The following is a 20,988-nucleotide window of genomic DNA, read 5'->3' as shown; positions in this document are numbered from 1 at the left end:
GTAGGGATTCTACATACTTTTGTAATATGTACAGTCAGGGGTAATCAATGATTTTTTGTCATCATCCAAATTTATTGGTGAAGGTCCAGACTCCAGAGAAAAAAATAATAACAATGATAATAAGTAAATAAAAAAATTTCAGGGTCCTTTCGATGGCATCTGGCTGTTCAGATTTGGCCTGTGGTCTGCCTATTGACTACTCCTGGTTTATGTAGTAATTTAGCCTTGCAAAACAATACTTACACAAAGAGGGTACATTTTTTTTATTGGTGAGAAAGTAGCACTTATTTTTTTCACTAGCTTCTCAGGGTGAGAGTGGGTGAGGACATTTTTTGCCTGGGCGGATATGTTTCCATGACACTTTTGCAAGGCTGCATTATTCATAAAGTTTCATCCAGGTTGTAGCTTATTTGTTTCTTACTTCAGATATGACACAATTCTGAATGTTTTATATGAAACCTTCCAAGTCTGGAAATCCATATCATTAGAAAAAGGCAATGCAGCAGAGTAGGTCACGGATAGTACAGTATGCATTTTGGTTACATTCTACAGGCCTGATCTTGTTCTCATTGAAACCAGTGACAAAACACACATTAACTTCAATGGGAGTAGAATCAGACCTAAGCAATATTAATTTATGCATAGACTGTTTATGACAGCTCTGCAAAATATTCATTATGACACCAGAAGCCAGATAAAATGTACCTGATTTCACATTTTGTTTGTCTAAGAGATTCGCTCAATTTCTACTGAACAGGTTTGAGTGAAATTGGATTTGTTTGTGATTTTACATGAAACTGGATGAAACTCAGCAGTTTTATCTGAGCTTCTAGTTTCTGCAAATCCAAAATTCAAAGGTAAGTTTAGGGGTAGGGGTGGGCACAGCTGCATGAATCAAAACTGAAGACCTCCTGTATATGTAAATGGCACCTTTCTATTATTTACACTTGCTTTGGCCTTTGTATGTCAAACCAGAATAATTATATATATATATATATATATTTTTTTTTTTTACACAAAGCCATCCATTATGTTCAGTGGAAACTGTTGCCTCTCTTGTTGATCCATTGCTATGGATTCCTGTTCTTTAATCCATTTCACAGGAATAGGCTGGGCCTCTATTCCTGCCTCTACCACTGATTTGCTGTGTGACTTTCACCAAGTCAATAAGGCTCAAATTTGCAAAAAATCGCTTCTAGTTTTGGGTGCAGTTTTCTACATCTACATTTCTAATGCTTTTGCTCCAATTAGCCTTGCTTCAAAAACCAAAAAATTAGAGCTTTATTCTTGCCCTGAACTTTTGCTTTCTTCTGCCATCTCCTTTATATGTGGGCCTGTCTATCAGCTCTTCCAAAATACTGGCCAGTTTTGTCCTTCTCTTGATTCTGTCCTGCCTCTGTTTCAATCTTTAGCATCTCTTATTCACTTCCAGTCTTTTGCTCTGAATCTTTATTCGTCAAACTGTAGGGAATGCAGTGTGCTGCAGCTAGGTTTACTTCCTCACTGTCACAAGTGGAGCCATACCACCTCCTTCCTCTTCACTGGATTTCAGTTGTCCTGAATACAGCACACAATGTAGTATCCAGCCAGAGATGACGGTAACAGTGAGCCTCAGAAGTACTAAGCTGATACAGGAGAGATTCAGAAGACATTTTTGGCAGAAGTTTTCATAAAAGTGACATTCAGAGCCATTAATTCTTAGAGAATTAGAAGAGAATTTTTTTCCTCCATTTGAGAGTTTTATAATCTATTCTAAAATTCTGAGTAGATCCTACACTTTATCCTACACACAATTCTGAATTTTCTTTTCTCAGAGTCATTTAACTCTTTAGAGAGAGACATATACTTTTTATCTTCCTGATCATGAAAATCAGAAGGTTTAGAAGTCAAGTTTTGAGTTCACTGGGGCTCAGCCTAACCCAGGGGTCGGCAACCTTTCAGAAGTGGTGTGCAAAGTCTTCATTTATTCACTCTAATTTAAGGTTACGCGCTCCGGTAATACATTTTAACGTTTTTGAAGGTCTCTTTCTATAAGTCTATAATATATAACTAAACTATTGTATGTAAAGTAAATAAGGTTTTTAAAATTTTTAAGAAGCTTCATTTAAAATTAAATTAAAATGCAGAGCACCTTGGACCAGTGGCCAGAACCTGGGTAGTGTGAGTGCCACTGAAAATCAGCTCGCGTGCCGCCTTCGGCACACGTGCCATAGGTTGCCTACCCTAACCACTCAGGGCCTGATTCTAACCCATCAAAGGCAAAGGGAGTCTTTCCTTTGCTTTCAATGGGCTATGGGTCCAATCCTAATGTGCAGCCCACCGCTTGCAAGGTTCCGAGTGCTCTCAACTCCTTACACAAGTTAGTCGGCACCTCAAAGGATCAGGCCATGCCATGAAATGAACGGAGCTGTTACTACTTGAGTCTATTTTAAATTTAAAAAATGTTTTCACTAAAAATCCAAGTGTGTTTATGTCATAGAAGCTGCTGTTTCTCACTTTTCTTTTTGGTTTCTAGGAGCTATCCAGCCATCATCGAAGTGCCATGTTTTAGTCTCACTAAGGATTCTTCCATTTATCCTTGTTTTGTTACTTGTAGTAATCCTAGCAGTTGCCATTGGCCTGGGTGGTGAGTACAATTAGTTATTTATTAGGTTCTCAATTAACCATTCAAGCACTTAATTTTTCATGAGTCTTTTACTGAGAATCGAATTAAACTGCCACCAAAATAGTTTACTGAAGTAAAAAATCCTTTTGGTGTGATGACTTGAAATTTTATTTACCTGTATGAACAAAATTGATCTGGCACACAAGAGAGACCATTGGCATAACCTACATTCACAACACTGGGAAACCTGAAACAGTAAGAAACCTTCAAGGCAAATACTGTAATTGAAGACATAACTGACTGAAAACACAGACGTCAGTGATTCGACATAATGATCCCCATTCAAAAACCAAACATTTAAGCAGCCTGTGTGGTTGAGGAATAGAGACTGGATGTGGCTTTAGACAATGTCATTTTTTGTCCTGTATGTCTCTTATATACTAACAAAAGACTGACATCACTGTGTTTGAGTGCTTTAACGTCCTTTCCCCAACCCAAAAAGATGAGAACAAGAAAAAGAATGAGCTTAGTTGAAACTGGAAGGTCACACCTGCACAAGTGCAGACGCAGAATTTGTTAGTGCTATAGCGACACCTTCACATCCAGAAAATTCATAGGCTTACAAGGCTGAGATACAAATGGGAGGAAACAACTCTGCACTGCAGCTCTGAGGAGGTTCTCCTTTCCTTCTTTGCTGATGTGGAGCCAGTCATATATACCAGACCCAGAATCTCTCCCTATAATGAAACATAAACTGGGGATTAGAGAAGTTGGAAAGGAGCCATAATTGACAACAATGCTGTTTCACTATACACCTCTACCCCGATATAATGCTGTCCTCGGGAGCCAAAAAATCTTCCTGCGTTATAGGTGAAACCGCGTTATATCGAACTTGCTTTGATTCACCGGAGTGCACAGCCTCGCTCAGGGCCGGCTCTAGGTTTTTTGCTGCCCCAAGCAAAAAAATTTTTGGCTGCCTCCCCCCAGCCCACCAGTGCCCCACCCACCCACACCCCCTGCCACCCCAGCACTGGGCTCCCCCCCAAACGTGGGATCCGCTACCAGCACACGGCGGCCAAGCCCTGGCCCAGCCGTGACTCTGTCTCCATGCGGGTGGAGCTGCTGGGCGGCGCGGAGTGGGAGTACTTCCAGGTGGCAGTGCGGCTGCGTGGTGGCGCGGAGAACACGGCCCCTTCCTGGGCTTTGCGGCGCTGCTGGTGGCCAAGGTGTATCAGTTTGTGCTCACCGCCCTCACCCCTGACATGCTGGCAGCCTAGGACCTGGAGAGCCCCCCGGACCTCCTGCTCTTCAGCCTCACCGCGCCCTGGCCCAGCCCTGGCGGGTGAGAAGGCAAGGATCTCCGGCTGCGGGGCTACCTGCTCAGCACTGATGAGCCCAGCCAGCCGCTCATCTCCTCACACACTCCGGGAACCCCTCTCACCGCCACCGCAGCCCGGGCTTGGCTCCAGGGGACCACACTTCCCTCCCTCCCCGGCTCCTCACACACTCTGGGCAGGGCTGCCCAGAGAATTCAGGGGGCCTGGGGCAAAGCAATTTCGGGGGCCCCTTCCATAAAAAAAGTTGCAATACTATCGTAACCTGTATTTGGAAATGTAAAAAATAACTAGTGAAATAGATTCAAAAATTAATTTGTAATAATTTGAAAATACACTAAATACATTATTTAAAAACATTAAATGCTTTAATAGTATGTATACATTTGCAGTTACATAATGGGCTGTCGCTGGGTGATGGTGATGGTTGGTGCCAATGGGCTGTCGCTGCCTGGGGGTGGTGCTGCTGTTGCCCAGGGCTAGGTGGGGAGCTGGGCTCTGGGTTGGGGGGTACCCGGCTCACAGGGGCTGGGCTCAGGGCTGTGGGGAGATGGGGTTGGGGGGTGTCCGGCTCAGAGGGGCTGGGCTCGGCGCTGGGGGTCAGGGCTGTGGAGGGGATGGGGTCGGGGGTGTCCGGCTCAGAGGGGCTGGGCTCGGAGCTGGGGGTCAGGGTTGTGGGGGATGGGGTCGGGGGTGCCCCGGCCCCTTACCATACCGCTTACCCCCTCCCAAACATCACTGCAGCTGCCTGGTGTCTCCAGCGGGGCCTGAATTCCCGCCGCTCGGCCACAGCTTGCAGCCCGGCCCCCTTACCGGCTGAGATGCCGGGGGATGGGGGGAAGACAGAGGCCGGGGGAGGCTTGGACATACCCGGGGCTTGGGGCAAATTGCCCCACTTGCCCTCCCCCTCCGGGCGGCCCTGACTCTGGGAACCCCTCTCGCCTCCACCACAGCCCGGGCTCGGCTCCAGAGGGCACCGCTTCTCTCCCTCCGCGTTCCTCACACACTCCGGGAGCCCCTCTCGTGGCTGCTGCAGCCCAGGCTGTGGCGGTGGCTAGAGGGGCTCCCAGAGTGTGTGAGGAGCGGCTGGGGGGGGGGGGGAGGGAAGGGAAGACTCGGCGCGGCAGGGGCAGCAGGACCCCATCTCTTTCCCTGCATCCCAGGCGCTGCTTCCCTCCCCTTCCCTCCCCCCCCCCCGCTCCTCACACACTCCGGGAGCCCCTCTAGCCACTGCCGCAGCCCGGGCTGCAGCGGCCGCGAGAGGGGCTCCAGGAGTGGGGGGGGAGGAAGGGGAAGCGGCGCCCGGGATGCAGGGAGGGAGATGGGGTCCTGCTGCCGCGCCAAGTCTCCCCAGGGCNGCTCCCGGAGTGGGGGGGGGGAAGGGAAGCGGCGCCCGGGGTGCAGGGAGGGAGATGGGGTCCTGCTGCCGCTGCCGCGCTGAGTCTCCCCAGGGCAGCGCTGTACAGGGCGCCGCCGGGCTGGGCAGGGGGTGCGGATCCCAGGTCCCACTAGCAGGGCGAGTGGCTGGGCCGGGGCCGGCTCCCGGCAATGCTGCCCCAAGCAAAAAAATAAAAAATAAAAATAAAAAAGGGAGGCCGGAATGCCGCCTCTTAGAAAGTGCCACGTGCTTGGAGGGCTGGTGCCTAGAGCCGGCTCTGGCCCCGCTCCCCCAGAGCGCTGCTTTACCGCGTTATATCCGAATTCATGTTATATCGGGGTAGAGGTGTAATTGCCATTACCAATGGATAAATTTAACATCATTGTGTAGCAACCTCCAGATTGTATTTCAACATTCCCAGAATACAAGGGTTGTCTTTTCATAAACAACACAAAAGTGGGACTATATAATCAAAGTAAGAAAAAAAAATACTTCAAGCACACAAATTACTATCCTGATGTGATCATGTTAGTATGTTCTCTTTAATTCCTGGCAGTCCAGTACAACTGCATTGGGAAGTTTCGATGCAGATCGTCCTTCAAATGTATCCAGCAATCAGCAAGGTGTGATGGTGTCTTTAACTGTAAAGGAGGAGAGGATGAATACAGCTGCGGTATTTTTTATTCTATTATGAGTCACTACTAACTTTTCTTGGCAGCAGAGCATGTGCCATGTTGTAGCAAAATGTGGGGATAAGAATGGATGAAGCAGGGGAGGTGTTGTGTTCTACAGATCATCCCCTGATCTATTAGACTCATAGACTTCAAGGCTAGAAAGGACTATTGTGATCATCTCGTCTGACCTCCTGCACATTGCAGGTCACGGAACCTCACACACTCACTGCTGTAATAGACTCCAACCTCTGGCTGAGTTACTGAAGTCCTCAAATCATGATTTAAAGACTTCAAGCTACAGAGAATTCACCATTTACACTAATTTAAACCTACAACGGACTTGTGCCCCATGCTGCAGAGGAAGCAAAAAAACCCCAGGGTCTCTGCCAATCTGAACTGAGGAAAAATTCCTGCCTGATCCCATATATGGCGATCAGTTAGACTCTGAGCATGTGAGCAATACCCACTAGCCAGACACCTGGGAAAGAATTCTCTGTAGTAACTCAGAGCCCTCCCCATCTAGTATCCCATCACCAGCCATTGGAGATATTTGCTACGAGCAGTCACAGATCGGTTACATGCCTTTGTAGGCAGTCCTCTCATACTAGGGTGACCAGATCACAGGAATGAAATATTGGGATGCGGGGGAGGGGCGGAGCAAAAAAAAAAAAAAAAGCAGTTTCGCAGGGGCAGGGGGCATTAGCAGGCCCCAGACGCGCTGCTGGATCGTACACAGCGCCCCGGCCGCGCGCACTGCCCACTCCAGGGCAAAAGGTGGCCCCGATGCAGAGGGGGCTGGAGATAAAGAGGGCATCGGGAGGGACCGAGAGGAAGCGCTGGGAAGCAAAGAAGTCCGGGTGGGCAAGGGCGTACGACTCCAGCGGGGCCCTGGGCAGGATACAGGCTGGATGAGTACAAGGAGGCAGAGCCCCGTAGCGGGACCGGGCAGGGACAAAGCTGTCTTTCCCCTGGAAGCGGCTGCAGGAGCCCCCGAGCCCAGGGCTGGCCGTGGGGCAGCGTCAGTGCATGGGGGCCGGGAACCCTGGGGGTGGCACGGGCGTGCAGGGGGCCGGGGCTGGCACAGCCGAGCCGCAGCGGTGGCCGGTCTCCCGAGGGGCTCCCCGGTCTCCCGAGGGGCTGGGCAGCGGGCGGGAGGAGGGGCTTTTCCCGGCCCCGCAGAGCTTCCCGCCCCCCAGCACGCAATGGGCACATGCGGTACGTCCCGCCGCCGGCGTGGAGCCCAGCACCTTCCTGGCGGGGCGAGCCGCTGGAGTGCAGCTGAGCGGGAGAGGTGCGGGGCTCCCCGGCAGCGGCGGGGGAAGTTTATGGGTTCAGCCGGCTCCTTGCCCCTGTCCGCTGGCTGCCCTGCCTGGGACAAGTCTCGCCCCCGCAGCCCCTCTGCACTGTGTGTCTCCAGCGGCCCACGCCCCCGGTCCGCACCGCCCACCCAGGCCAGAGCTAGCCCCGGCTGCTGCCTGCACGCAGCCCGGGCCATACCCAGCTAGCCCCTAGCAGCTGCAGCAACTTTCCCTTCCCCTTCCGCGCTCCTGGTAGATGCCTGACCCTCCTCCCTCCATTCCCCCTCTACACATCCCTCCTCCCTCCATGGAGGGCTCCAATGGGGGAAGGAGGGGGCGGAGTCGGGGGGGGGGTGAGCGCCAGAGTGGAGGGCAAAATTACTTTTTTGTCCAGTGTCCCAACCGAACATCTGTCGGGACGCAGGACAAAGAAGGAAATATCAGGACAGTCCTGATAAAATCAGGACATCTGGTCACCATATCTCATACCATCCCCTCTATAAACTTATCAAGCTCAGTCTTGAAGCCAGTTAGGTTCCCCCTACCCCACTGATTCCCCTTTGAAGGCTGCTCCAGAACCTCATTCTTTTGATGGTTAGAAACCTTCACCTTATTTCAAGCCTAAACTTGTTGCTGGCCAGTTTATATCATTTGTTCTTGTGTCAACTTTGGGTCTTAACTTAAATAACTCCTCTCCCTCCCTGGAATTTATCCCTCTGATGTATTTATAGAGCAATCATATCTCCCCTCAGCCTTCTTTAGTTTAGGCTAAACAAGCCAAGCTCTTTGACTCTGCTCTCATAAGGTAGAGTTTCCATTCCTTGGATCATCCTAATAGCTCTTCTCTGCACCTGTTCCAGTTTGAATTAATCTTTCTTAAACATGGGAGACCAGAATTGTACACAGTATGTGGGACTTCTCCCTGAAAATCTGGTCAGGAAAAAAATAAACTCCGAGCTGTATTATCTCCCTCTGGGCCCACTCTGAATCTTCTGCTAAACAGCCCATAGAACCCAGCCTTTAGAAGCACTGCTCCAGCGGAAGTTGTGCTGGCTCATGGCAGGTGGCCAGTAGAGAGAGCACTGCAGCTCCCAAGTTGTATCTCCGTTTTCCCTCCACAGTCCCCAAGATCCCTTCCATCAGAGGTGATAATGCAAAGAGATCTCCACAAAGGGATCCTTGGGAGATCAGGCTTGAAGTGATGATCAGACATGTCCAATCCTATGTTCCTACAACTATGTCATGCTGCTAATACAGCAACAATTACTTTTAATTACATTTTTCAAAGCTACTCAGCTTGGGCTTGATTTTTGGAGGTTCTGAGCACATGCAGCTCCCATTGATTTCAAATGGCATTCACTTGCCAATAAACTCTGAAAGTCAGGCCATTAATCTCTCTATTACTGCTAGAATTCTGGCGAAAACATTCTGAATCCATGTCCATTTATGTGCGGATTTGCCAGGTATGTCAGGCTGCACTGATGAAGCTGCATTTGCTGGGTGTCCCTTGGTATATTGTCAAGTAGTGAAGAAGGTAAAGGAAAATCAATTTTCTATTTGGAAAAAGATACAGGTGAATTATCTCAAAGAAACAAGTGTTCAAAAGAGACAAGTAATACAGACAGAATGAACCAAAAGATACAGAAGCCATGGTGATTTGCTTACATTGTTTTGCACTTGATAGACTTCTCAGTGGTTTTTATTAACTTCTTATTGGTGCTTTTTGTGTTTTTCTGAATCCCTCAGTCAGGCTGAGTGGAAAGAAGGCAGTGCTTCAGGTGTTTACTTTTGGTTCCTGGAGGACTGTCTGCTCAGATGACTGGAACGATGAGAATGGAAATGCTACATGTAAACGCTTAGGTTTCTCAAGGTATTGAATAAAAATGTTGACGTCTCTAAATGACATTTTAAATAAACTTCTGTGGTGGGAAGTGCTACTTGCCAGGCTTGGACACCCCCTGAGAAAGCTCTATCTACTGCACAGACCAGCTTCATTCTTGCAGGAGACAATTCAGTACTGACATTTTAATGGCATTCCCTATAATGTGACCAGAATGCTTTAAGTTATCTTGTATAATGAATCTACTCTGATTTTTATACAGTGTTAGTATTAATGTAAAGATTACTAAAACAAATGATCACAGGTATTAGGATAAAATACTACTTCACTATTCAACATAAAAGAGGTGAAGTCAGGAAGTTTTATTTTCAAAATATACTACAGAGTGGACAGACCAGCACCAAAGAGACTGCTTGAATAGGAAAATCCTCCTCTCATTGATAGGAGCCACACTGCTGGGGCTAGGACGGGGATAGTGGAGTGGTCAGAGCTATACTTCCTGTTGACATAGGACAAGATGGCCCAGGATATTCAACTGTGTTGCACCTTGGGGAGCAAATTGGTGTTCCCAGAAGTTGGGACTGGATGACAGAGGATGGATGACTCGATAATTGCCCTGTTCTGTTAATTCCCTCTGAAGCACCTGGCATTGGCCACTTTCAGAAGACAGGATACTGGGCTAAATGGACCATTGGTGTGACCCACTATGGCCATTCTTACGTTCTCATGAGCAGGGTCCCTGGCTGGCAGATATGCTAGAAGGTAGCATGCAAGCTAACCAGATAGGGATCTGCTCATGCCATTATTTGTCAGACAATGCCCCTTTGGGGCTGTGATGTACCAACCGGCACAGTAACAAGTTCCTATTAGGTGCTAATGCTTCTGTGCTGCTCCCCAGCACACCTGCACAGCAGACAGCAGGATGTGGCCCTAAGGAAATAACAGCCTGCTGTGCCATGCTGCTGGAATGTTCACCCCCAGATTCAAATTTCACCACACAATGTTTTTTCACTGAACTGATATTTCCTATAAGCTGTAATGCAGCAGATACTGTCCACCTCTATTCAGTCAGATCACATGCAACAAACTTCAGCCTAGAACTAGGGAAAATACAGCAAAAGAGTTTCAGGGAATATTGATTCAAATTTTAAAGTAACTCACCTTGATTGTGTTCCCACCCCTTCTGTGTTTGCTTCCCATGAATATCCTAGCAAATGTGTTTACTTGATGGAAACTGAAAACTTTAAGTAACTATTGGAGAATATTTATTAAAGGGAAAATTTGAAAATAAGTGAGTATTTGCACCAGAAAACTGATTCTAAAATGTACACATATCTGATCGGTACATAAATATCAAGTGACTTAGTGTCCAATTAAGTATAACCAAAACAGCTTGAATTTCAGTAACAACTATTCAGAATTAGCTAGTCACAAGTGATCTATAGACCAAGAATTATTTGAAAAAAGCTGAAAAAAAATTCATACTCTTCTCTGTGAAAATTTGTAAAAAGAAAAGCAAAATTTGTTGAATAAAAAAAACTCATTACAATTTTTTTACCTCTTCTACTATAAAAACTAAGTCTTATCCTAGAGGGAGAAGAAGAAATGTATGTTAGTGTTACAGAAAATGTACTGACCAATTAAAGATAAAAAGTTCAGTACAAAATTAGAAGTAAAACCTATTTTCTCTGCCAATTTAGGGACTCTATTCTGTTCTCAGTGTGTGTAACTTCCATATGTATTAATGGCAGTTCCATGCAGGCATGATAAGGCAAATAGCCTCCTTTGTGAGAGATGACTGTATTGCTTTATATGCTGTTAGCATCAGACTGATATATTTGCTACTTTGAATCTTTTAGTAATACCTCCACTGAATCATTTAGAAGTATTATTGGAAATTCTGTATCAGCAAGCTGAGTTTATTTTTTTTATTTTTTTGCAGTTACATAAGTTCAGGTTACCTACCTGTGGCTGCAATCGAAGAGGAGTTTCAAAGACATTTTGTTTCTGTCAGTCATTGGTCATCAGCTGATCAAGTGACAGCCTTACACAATGCATCATACTTAAGGTATGTTTCAGATTGTTTAGTTAAATAGAGGAAACTTACTAAGCAAATCAGAGTATATATGTTGATAGAAATGGTCTAAGTAATGGAATAAGAATTGTTAATAGATTAAGTTTGTTGGCTTATTTTCTCAATAAGTTACACCTTTTCTCAGGCATGTAGGCCTTCATAAGTGTTTCATGCTGTCAGATAGCAGAGACCCAGGTTCAGTGGCAGCTTCATTACTTGTTCCCCAAAGAATGAGAGTTCATGTGTATTAGGGGCTTGATCCAAAGCCCATTAAAATCAAACTAAAGACTCCAATTGACTTAAATGGACTTTGGATCAGGCCCTTCGTTCATCTGTAGATATATTCTGAGATCTATATACTCATACAAATGCACATACCTACACACACAGGGTATTTCTGCATGCATATATATATATATGTGCGCACATACAACATTCAGTGTCTTTTCTTTTAATTAGACCCTAAATATGAAACCAGATATATATCCCAGAAATTTGAGAAACCAAAGAGCATGCTTAGGAACTAATATTACTGTCTTTTCATCTTAGAGAAGAGTGTACTTCAGGCAACGTAATCATCCTAAAATGTTTGGGTAAGTGTTTGTGAAAGTTAAAAGTAACAGATCAAAAACTATCTTCAGTTACATTCATTTCAGTTGGCTAATGTGTGGGGAATGAATCTAAGAAAATCCAGAAGTATATTGCCACATTGTAAAGAGTGAGTAGTGTTTTTGTGATGTCCAGGAAGAACTGCCTTCTGTAAATAAAGTTTCAAGGAAGGAATTATAGAAGGTCAGAGATGAAGATGTGGGGTGAGGAGGCAAGTGATGGGGTACAGGAGCATATATGGGGCGGATTTACATACAAGCAAGGAAGCAAATATTTAAGGATACTGAATGTGTTCAGTCAGTGGATGGATATTATAACTCCAGCTAATTGTCACTGGGGAGGGGAAAAGGGAAATGGTTGTCTTACCTGTGAATTTTCATTCTAGGACCTTTCATATCAGAGAGTCTTTAGAGTAGGGCCTTCTCCATTTCCATGGCAAATAGAAGCAGACCAGACTTCACTCTAAGCATGGGTGTGCAACCGCCCCTCAGGAAGTGTTCACTCTAACAGCTTCCAAAGCTGAAAAATACTATACAAGTTTAAAAGTGCTATTCAATTCAAACCATCTGCAGCAGTCTTGAAATGAAATTTAGGGATTTCCTAGAGGAGCACCTTCCTTCCCTTTCCAAACTACTTATAAAGTGAGTAATAGCCAGAAAAAAACTTGGACATAATGCAATCCTCTGAGGGAGGGTCAGGCTGTCTGACATGGAGCACCCTCAAATGAAAATTCACAGGTAAGACAGAATTTTCGCTTTTCCAGACCCCTCCATGTCACTCTTCACAGTGGGATGCAGAAAGCAATAAATCATCTCTTGGAAGGGAGGCAGGATTCAACTTACCCATGAGGAATTGAAAAGGAATTTAAAGGTTATTGGGGCACCCCTTTCCATAACATTCTATCAAACACTGCATCATCTGGGAGAAGGAATTTGCCCTGATAGTGTTGGAGAAAATGTGGATGGAAGATTCTGTAGTACTCTTACAGACCTCTGCATAAGATGAATGTGATCTCTCCACTCCACAAAATCACTATTCTTTTCAGAGTGCATAGTAATGAGAAGAGTTGTACCTGAGGCTTTGAATGCCTCTGCTATATATCCTTATTCCCTACTTGGCTCTGCTCATATCTAACTTCTCTACCTCCTTAAGATGTTTGGATTCAACCAGAAGGGCAACAATACCACTTCCTATTATATGAAGAAGATTACATTGACCTTGGTGTGATAATCCTGTGGATCGAGGCCTCCTTAATTACCATATTTGACAGAGTGTTTCATTGTGCACGCCAAGCACCAAAATCCCCTTTGTCGAAGAGGTGGCAAATAGCCAAAAGATATTTTCAGTGAGAAGAGGAAGAGGTCTACCAACTGTGAAGCTGAAATATGGTTTTAATTAGGACATGTAGTACACAGATTAAGATCATGACATGAATCTGCATATTGCTAGAGAACTGATAAGAATAGTTAGTCTTCAAGAATCAGTTTATGTGATGGTAATAAGAGATTCTCATGAGTTTCTTACAGTGCAATATGCCCACAGTCACTAACTTGTCTTTCCAAAACCAATTGTTCTTGAGCCTCATGGTCAGGCCATCTTGTAAAAATACTAGAATGTCCTTTGCTTCAGCTTACTTTGCCCTGATATGTGTCCCTTGTAACACCAACATCTAAATCCCAAGTGATACGTAGACATCAGACAGAATTTCTGCCAAGACGGTAGAAGGGTGTTGGTTACCTTCTTAGAATGACTGTAGCTCCTTCCTCTCAGCTGATGAATTAGGCAGGACTGGATTTTAGTTTAGGCTAAGTCCTGGTTGCACTGTGTTTTGTTTGTGCATGTGTTGGCAGTTTGAGAAGATGTTCCAGTTACATTTAAATCAGGTCTGAGAACCAGGACCTGAGAGTTAATGAGGAGGTGATTATTTTCACAGTGGCTTATACCTTCACAATCTCCTTTACCATCTTTACTCTCGGTGGCAGGGGAAGGGAGTGGGAAGACATAAAGGAGGCCTTTTAGCCTACTTCTGAGATAAGGGGACCACAGCCGCTGTTTTTGAATGTTTCTTCCTCATGTAGTACTTCTTTTGGTTTTCTAGCGGGTCTTGGATGCAAATAGGTTCATCCTTAGGTTTCACACCTGGCCTGTGATATGCCAAAAGGCCAGATGGTCTAGATTGCATTCCATTGGTTTTAAGTATTAGAGGGGTAGCCGTGTTAGTCTGGATCTGTAAAAAGCGACAAAGAGACCTGTGGCACCTTATAGACTAATAGACATATTGGAGCATAAGCTTTCGTGGTGAATACCCACTTCGTCAGATGAATGTAGTGGAAATTTCCAGAGGCAGGTATAAATATGCAGGCAAGAATCAGTCTAGAGATAACTAGGTTAGTTCAATCAGGGAGGATGAGGCCCTCTTCTAGCAGTTGAGGTGTGAACACCAAGGGAGGAGAAACTGCTTTTGTAGTTGGCTAGCCATTCACAATCTTTGTTTAATCCTGAGTGGATGGTGTCAAATTTGCAAATGAACTGAAGCTCAGCAGTTTCTCTTTGAAGTCTGGTCCTGAAGTTTTTTTGCTGCAGGATGGCTACTTTTAAATCTGCTATTGTGTGTCCAGGGAGGTTGAAGTGTTCTCCTACAGGTTTTTGTATATTCCCATTCCTAATATCTGACTTGTGTCCATTTATCCTTTTACATAGGGACTGTCCAGTTTGGCTGATGTACATAGCAGAGGGGCATTGCTGGCACATGATGGTGTATATTACATTGGTGGACGTGCAGGTGAATGAACCGGTGATGTTGTGGCTGATCTGGTTAGGTCCTGTGATGGTGTTGCTAGTGTAGATATGTGGGCAGAGTTGGCATCGAGGTTTGTTGCATTGATTTTGTTCCTGAGTTAGAGTTACTATGGTGCGGTGTGTGGTTGCTGGTGAGAATATGCTTATGGTTGGCGGGTTGTCTGTGGGTGAGGATTGGCCTGTCTCCCAAGGCCTGTGAAAGTGAGGGATCTTTGTCCAGGATAGGTTGTAGATCACTGATGATGTATTGGAGAAGAGTTATATGGACTCTGGCCATTGGGCCGCACTGCTCCAACGCTGGGAGCAATTTATATGGACTCTGGCCATTAGGGCACACTACCCTGCCCAAGGGGTGATTGAGTGGAGAGAGGACATTAGGATGCATTGGGCTGCCCATAGAGAGGCAAGCAGGCAAACTTGGGAATAACGAGGTTCTGACACCCTATCCCCCCCCCACCCGCCACAAAGGGGCAGTGCGGTGCCAGGTCCGCCACAGGAACCAAGACAGATGAATATCAACATCAAGAACCAAGGCCTAAATCAGATTTCAGCATTTAAGTATCTTGGGGGCTGTTTAACAGCAAATGGAGAGATCGACAGAGAACTGTAAGTAAGGCTGCTGCATGTGTGGGAAGTCTAATGCAGGATAAGTGAAGTGATTTGTAATAAATGGATGCTCAGACTACTTAAGGGACAACTATACAAAACCCGGGGAAGAGCAGTTCGTCTGTACTGATCAGAGACATGGGTGACCAAAGAGAGGCACTTGAGAAGACTTGACACCATTGAAATGAGATATTTGAGGGCAGTGAGAGGGGGACATTGCTAGACCATGAACAAAATGATGTAATTAGTACTGAGACCAAGGTTTGCATATCAGAGAGAAATTGCAAGAGAGGAATCTGTGATGGTATGGGCATGTACAAAGAATGGATGAAGGTCCACTTCCTAGACACCATGGTACAAATAAGTGACGGTCACGTTAACACCACCCTATACTGAAAACCCACCGACCGCTATGCCTGAAATCCCATAGATGCTGAAATTTTGTGAGTGCTGTAACTGGCTCTTCCACTTGTTTGCTCAAAGTCAAGTTTCTGAAGGCTTTTAGCAATGATGAGAAGGTTATTGGACAAAGATAGGCATGTATCCCTTTCACTTGAAGGAAGGAATGACATGGCATTTGTGAATACCATGTAGACATTATGAATCCAAGAAGGGAGTACTCTGTATTGAAAATATTATTTGTTGTAGCAGAAACTAAAGCAGCGGTTCTCAAACTGGAGGTCGGGACCCCTCAGGGGGTCACGAGGTTATTACATGGGGGGTCATGAGCTGTCAAAGCCCGCTTTGCCTTCAGCATTTATAATGGTGTTAAATATATTTTAAAAAGTGTTTTTCATTCATAATGGGGGTTGAACTCAGAAGCTTGGTATGTGAAGGGGGTCACCAGTACAAAAGTTTGAGAACCACTGAGCTAAAGTATCTCTGGGTGACACTCCTTGATCGTATCTTCAGTAGTTCTTTAGAATGTTTATTTTCATATTTTGAAGTTTTGGGAAGATAATGCTGTAATGATGGACTTCAGTATTTCCAGCTGGAATATTTATCACTTTGTGGGTATGTCACGGTTTCTCTTTGTAGCATAAAGAATCTTGTGACCTTACCAAAATATCTGTCTCTCCACAGAACTGGTTCTATTATTGCTAAATGTATAACAAATTGCTAGACTATACTTGTGGTTCATTATTAAGAATGTTTAAAAGACCAGCTAATCAAGCTTAGCCAAAATTATTGTCTAAAGACAAAGCAGTACAATACAGAAAGGAAAGAGTTAATGTGTTATGTTAACAACCACTTGTGGGAAGGGGGATGTCCTGTGGCCTTCTCAATCACCTGGGCATAGACCTGTCTATGAGCAGGCGTTTCTTTCTTCCTGATTGCGATGGGGGAGCCTTGCCTTCCCTTGAAATTCAGGAGGCTCCAGTGAAACTTTCCTGCTTCATCTGCAAGCTGTGGGAATAGGGGTCCAGTACCTGAGGGAGAGGCAGTGGGGACTTTGAACTTTACCCACAATGCTCTACAATGCAGACTTTGGTCTGGTTTCAGTGAAGGGAGCTTTGATGTGGCCTGCTCTACTGTCTTGGTGGGGACCTCACCCTTAGGAGAGCTTGAAACTGGTTTCACGTGGCCTGTTCTACTGCCTTAGCTGGATCTCACACACAGCCCAGCTGGGAGCTGACCTCCTGTGGTCTGCTGGATGTCTGCCATTCTGAGGGGAGAGAAAACCAAAAGAACGGGGTGGGGGTAATTTGTTTGTTTTGGGGTTTTTTGAGTTTAGCAGTTTTAAGGAGAACAACCTTGAAGCCAATGATGGAGAAAAAAACTACTAGGAGACATTTAGTTAAAATCTTTTAAAAATCCTGTGAAAGCTCTGCTCTAAAGGGAGCCCTGGAGTCTGCTGTGTGTACTGCTTGGAGGTACAGAATTCTGGGGAGTTCTTCCTGAGGTGTGATCCTAATCCCAGGCTCAGAGCCAAGACATGGTCCACCTCCAGTTGGAGGATGGGGAACATCTACTGCGAAGACTGTCTGACATGGAAGGGACTGAGAATAGCTGGAATTCAGAAAGTAAGGAATAAAGTTGCATTTCACACAGATAGGATTGTGCTTACCAGGTTTATAATACTCTCCCAACCATTCTGTCTTCCCATCCATGCAGAGTGTGGTACTAGGTCCAGGTACTCCTCCCGTATAGTTGGTGGAAATGCATCGTCACTCTGGCAATGGCCATGGCAGGTCAGCCTTCAATTTCAAGGATTCCATCTGTGTGGAGGATCCATCATCACCCCATGGTGGATTGTCACAGCAGCCCACTGTGTTTATGAGTAAGTATCTTATCTACTTACCTTGTTTAACTTTCATATACCAGGCTGTGACAACTTGAGGGATAATTGCTTTCATGCAGGGGAAGGATAATGGAAACAGAAGGACAAATGACATTGAAGAACAGTTCTGCACAGGAGTGAAGTGTTATCCTTATTTTACTTGCTCCAGTGAAAGTATCTCACATGTTACTGTATAAAGAAGGCATCTGTTGAAAAAATGCATACACTAATAATGGTCCAACAGTTGTGATATCAAAATCTGAGGTCACATCTGGGAGATTGGGCCTGATTTTCAGAGGTTCTGAACACTCAAACTCCTTTGGATATAAATGAGAACTGTGGGTGCATAGTACCTCTGAACAAATCAGGCCATAGGCCAAAATGGCTAACCTTTGACACCTGAAATTAGGTATCTAATCAATCCTAAAATAAGTGGCCTGATTTTCTGAGATTCTGAACATGCATGAAGTCATGTTCTTCTGAACAGTGGGGTCATCTTTAGTATGTTTGAAAAACCAAGCCTAAGTATTCATTTAGATGCCTAACTTTAGGCACTCAAGTTTGAAAAATTTTGGAGAAACCGTATGGCACATGACTTAATAATTTAGGAAGAATTTGTACCTGACCATTCTTATAGTCACAATCTCCAAATTATTTTATGAGACCATTTTAGCTTGTACAAAATCAGTTAGTTGTAGGGCTGCTTACAGTCTAGTGTGCAAACTGTAAATGGGTAAAGACTTGTTTAGATTTTTCTTCTTAGAGTAACATTAAATCTGTTCCCCTTCCTTATGTGTAATGAGAATAGTCTCCCAGTGAGAGATCTTGTTTGCATGCCAGCATCGGAAGGCTCCCATCCTTACTCCTAGGAACTCACAGATTAAGGATTTGTGATTTGTTCAATATTTCACAGAGAATCTGTAGTAGAGCTAGGAACTGAACACACGTCTCCTGCGCCCCCATCCAGCAATTTAGCTAACCTATAATTAGCATCACAGGCTAAATCCTAGAAGATTAGGTTGGAATTACCGCATGCCTTGAAGGCCAGCAGACATGAATAGTGGTGAACCAGTGACAGAAGTGAGTTCCAGAATGAAGGTCTATCCACTGAAAATGCCCGGCTACTACCCTCTTAGATAAATCTAGTGACTTACTTTGAGCACCCTAGGTGGTCTCAACCACTCTGGTGTCACACAGGGAAAGAGGTGGTTTTCAAGTAGGCAGGATGCAAAACCGCATAAGTCTATAGAGAGAATCAAGATCTTAGACTGCATCAAACTGATAGGGAGCCAGTGCAGCCTTTCGAGCACTTGTATATATATATACACATGTGTATGTGTACTCAGCTAGTCACTGTATGCAGAGGCGCCATCTTTCTAAGTTGCCAGGGGGTGCTCGACCCCCTGCCCCAGGCCCTGCCCCTACTCTACCCCTTCCCCCAAACCTCCGCCCCTTCCTACCCCTGCCCAGCCTGCTTCTTCCCACCCTCGCTCCGCTTCACCTCATTCTGCCCCCTCCCCTGAGTGTGCCCTGCCCTTGCTCCTTCCCCTCCCTCCAGGGCCTCCTGCATGCTACTGAACAGCTGATTGTGGCTGGCGGGAAGTGCTGGGAGGGGGGAAGAGCTAATTGGAGGGTGCAAGTGGGTGCTGAGCACCCACTATATTTTTTCCGTGGCTGCTCCAGAGCTGGAGTCAGCGCCTATGACTGTACATGTGTTTATTTATGAAGTGAAGTTTAAAACATGGCTGATATTAACAGACAGCTAGAAAAGTAGCATCGATTATAAATATTCCAAGTCCTAAAGCTATTCAATTTTGTGTGCAGGCACAGTAGACAATTTTATTAAAGTTTTCTCCCTCCTGCCTCTTTGTTTCAGTTTGTACTTGCCTAGCTCATGGAGCGTGCAGGTGGGCTTTGTGACTCAACAAGACACTTCAGTTAATCCATATTCAGTGGAAAAAATTATATACCATAGAAATTATAAACCCAAGACAATGGGGAATGATATTGCACTGATGAAGCTGGCAGCACCAATTGCTCTCAACGGTAATTTTTCCCCTTTGTTTTTTTTTTTTCCTCTCTCTTTTTTTTTTTAAATTAAAAGCTAGGAGTAATTTCTAGTGATACAGACCAGAAAAGCCTCTGAAGCAGAAGATGGGCTTGAATCAGAACACGGGGGAGAAATCCTGGCTCCTCCAAAGTCAGTGCAAAACTCCTGTTGTCTTCAATGGGGAACCCTCAATGAGTTTTGGGGAAGTTCAGATCCAATCCACATCCAAACACTGCAGCTCAGGCGTATGTCTATAATGGGCCTTATTACAGGAACCCCGAGTCAAACTTCTGGAGAAGTTTTGATTTGGATCCAAACTGGATCTGAACTTTGAAGGGCAAACTCCTTTCTACTTCAAAGCAGTTGCAAGGCAGAACTGTCTGCTCACACTTTATCATCTCATAAGCCATGACTTAATGCCCATTAAAATTAATGGAGAAAGTCCCACTGATTTCAATGGGTGTTGGATTAGGCTCACAGTATAGATGGGCTAGTCCCAAAATACCTAATATTAGGAGATATCCTCTACTTAATACAGGGTTCTCAAACTGGGGGTCGTGAAGTTATTATATGGGGGGTCATGAGCTGTCAGCCTGCACCCCAAACCCCACTTTGCCTCCAGCATTTATAATGGTGTTAAATATATTAAAAAGTGTTTTTAATTTATAAAGGGAGGGGGTCGCACTCAAAGGCTTGCTATGTAAAAGGGGTCACCAGTACAAAAGTTTGAGAACCACTGACTTAATAGATCTAATTCACATGGAAATGAATATCATTAAAAGACACAAACTAGTCACCATTTTAACACATGAATATCAAAGCTATGTGGGCTGTTGGAAATCACACAGAGGGAGGAATCTACTTATCTGAACCATTTATTCTTATTCTTCCAAACTAGTTTTCCATCCCTGGTAGAAATGAGCTCGCCTCTCACCCTTCCAGCTCACAGTTGAGACTAAAGTATGAAGTTTATGCTGCCTGTGCCCCTGCTGTACTAATGTCTGTGAATATATGGAGGTGTGCAGTGCCCGAGGCTTTGAATCTGGCACTTTTCAAGAGTATTAACATTTCAAAGAAAAATCAAGACAATTAAAATAAAGTGATGCATTTAATTTAAAAACAAAACAAACATCACTCTTACTTTCAGATCAGGATGCCAACTTCAACTGACATGGCTGGTGAACCAAAATACAGAAAACATTGGTAAAAAGAGCATTGTGCTGTTTTCAAATAATCTACAAATATCTCCCCAAAGAGGACTCCTTTCTTCATGGGGGTAGTTCTACAAATGTTCTCACTTCTCATTGCCGTGATTTCTAGTTCCCCAATTGGCTCTTCTTTAGAAACCATATCTACTCTGTGGTTAAATAAAAATTAAGCTTCATTTTTTTTTCAAAGTCTCGACTACCATATTTTTTAAAAAAAATTTAGGATACTATC

The 20,988-nt window shown here is 44.8% G+C and overlaps 1 protein-coding gene across 1 annotated transcript in view; it reads left to right on the top strand.

Moving 5' to 3' along the window:
- TMPRSS3 (transmembrane serine protease 3) overlaps nucleotides 1–20,988 on the top strand; it is a 36,883-nt gene that overhangs the window by 1,329 nt on the left and 14,566 nt on the right. The window contains exons 3-9 of the mRNA XM_034771026.1: nucleotides 2,516–2,626; nucleotides 5,874–5,990; nucleotides 9,036–9,159; nucleotides 11,072–11,197; nucleotides 11,753–11,796; nucleotides 17,333–17,498; nucleotides 19,375–19,544. Coding sequence (XP_034626917.1) covers nucleotides 2,516–2,626; nucleotides 5,874–5,990; nucleotides 9,036–9,159; nucleotides 11,072–11,197; nucleotides 11,753–11,796; nucleotides 17,333–17,498; nucleotides 19,375–19,544 — 858 coding nt within the window. The remainder of the gene's footprint in view (nucleotides 1–2,515; nucleotides 2,627–5,873; nucleotides 5,991–9,035; nucleotides 9,160–11,071; nucleotides 11,198–11,752; nucleotides 11,797–17,332; nucleotides 17,499–19,374; nucleotides 19,545–20,988) is intronic.

Source organism: Trachemys scripta, chromosome 1, assembly GCF_013100865.1.
Source record: "Trachemys scripta elegans isolate TJP31775 chromosome 1, CAS_Tse_1.0, whole genome shotgun sequence".
NCBI lineage: Eukaryota > Metazoa > Chordata > Testudines > Emydidae > Trachemys > Trachemys scripta.
This window is presented reverse-complemented; position numbering and strand designations above follow the sequence as displayed.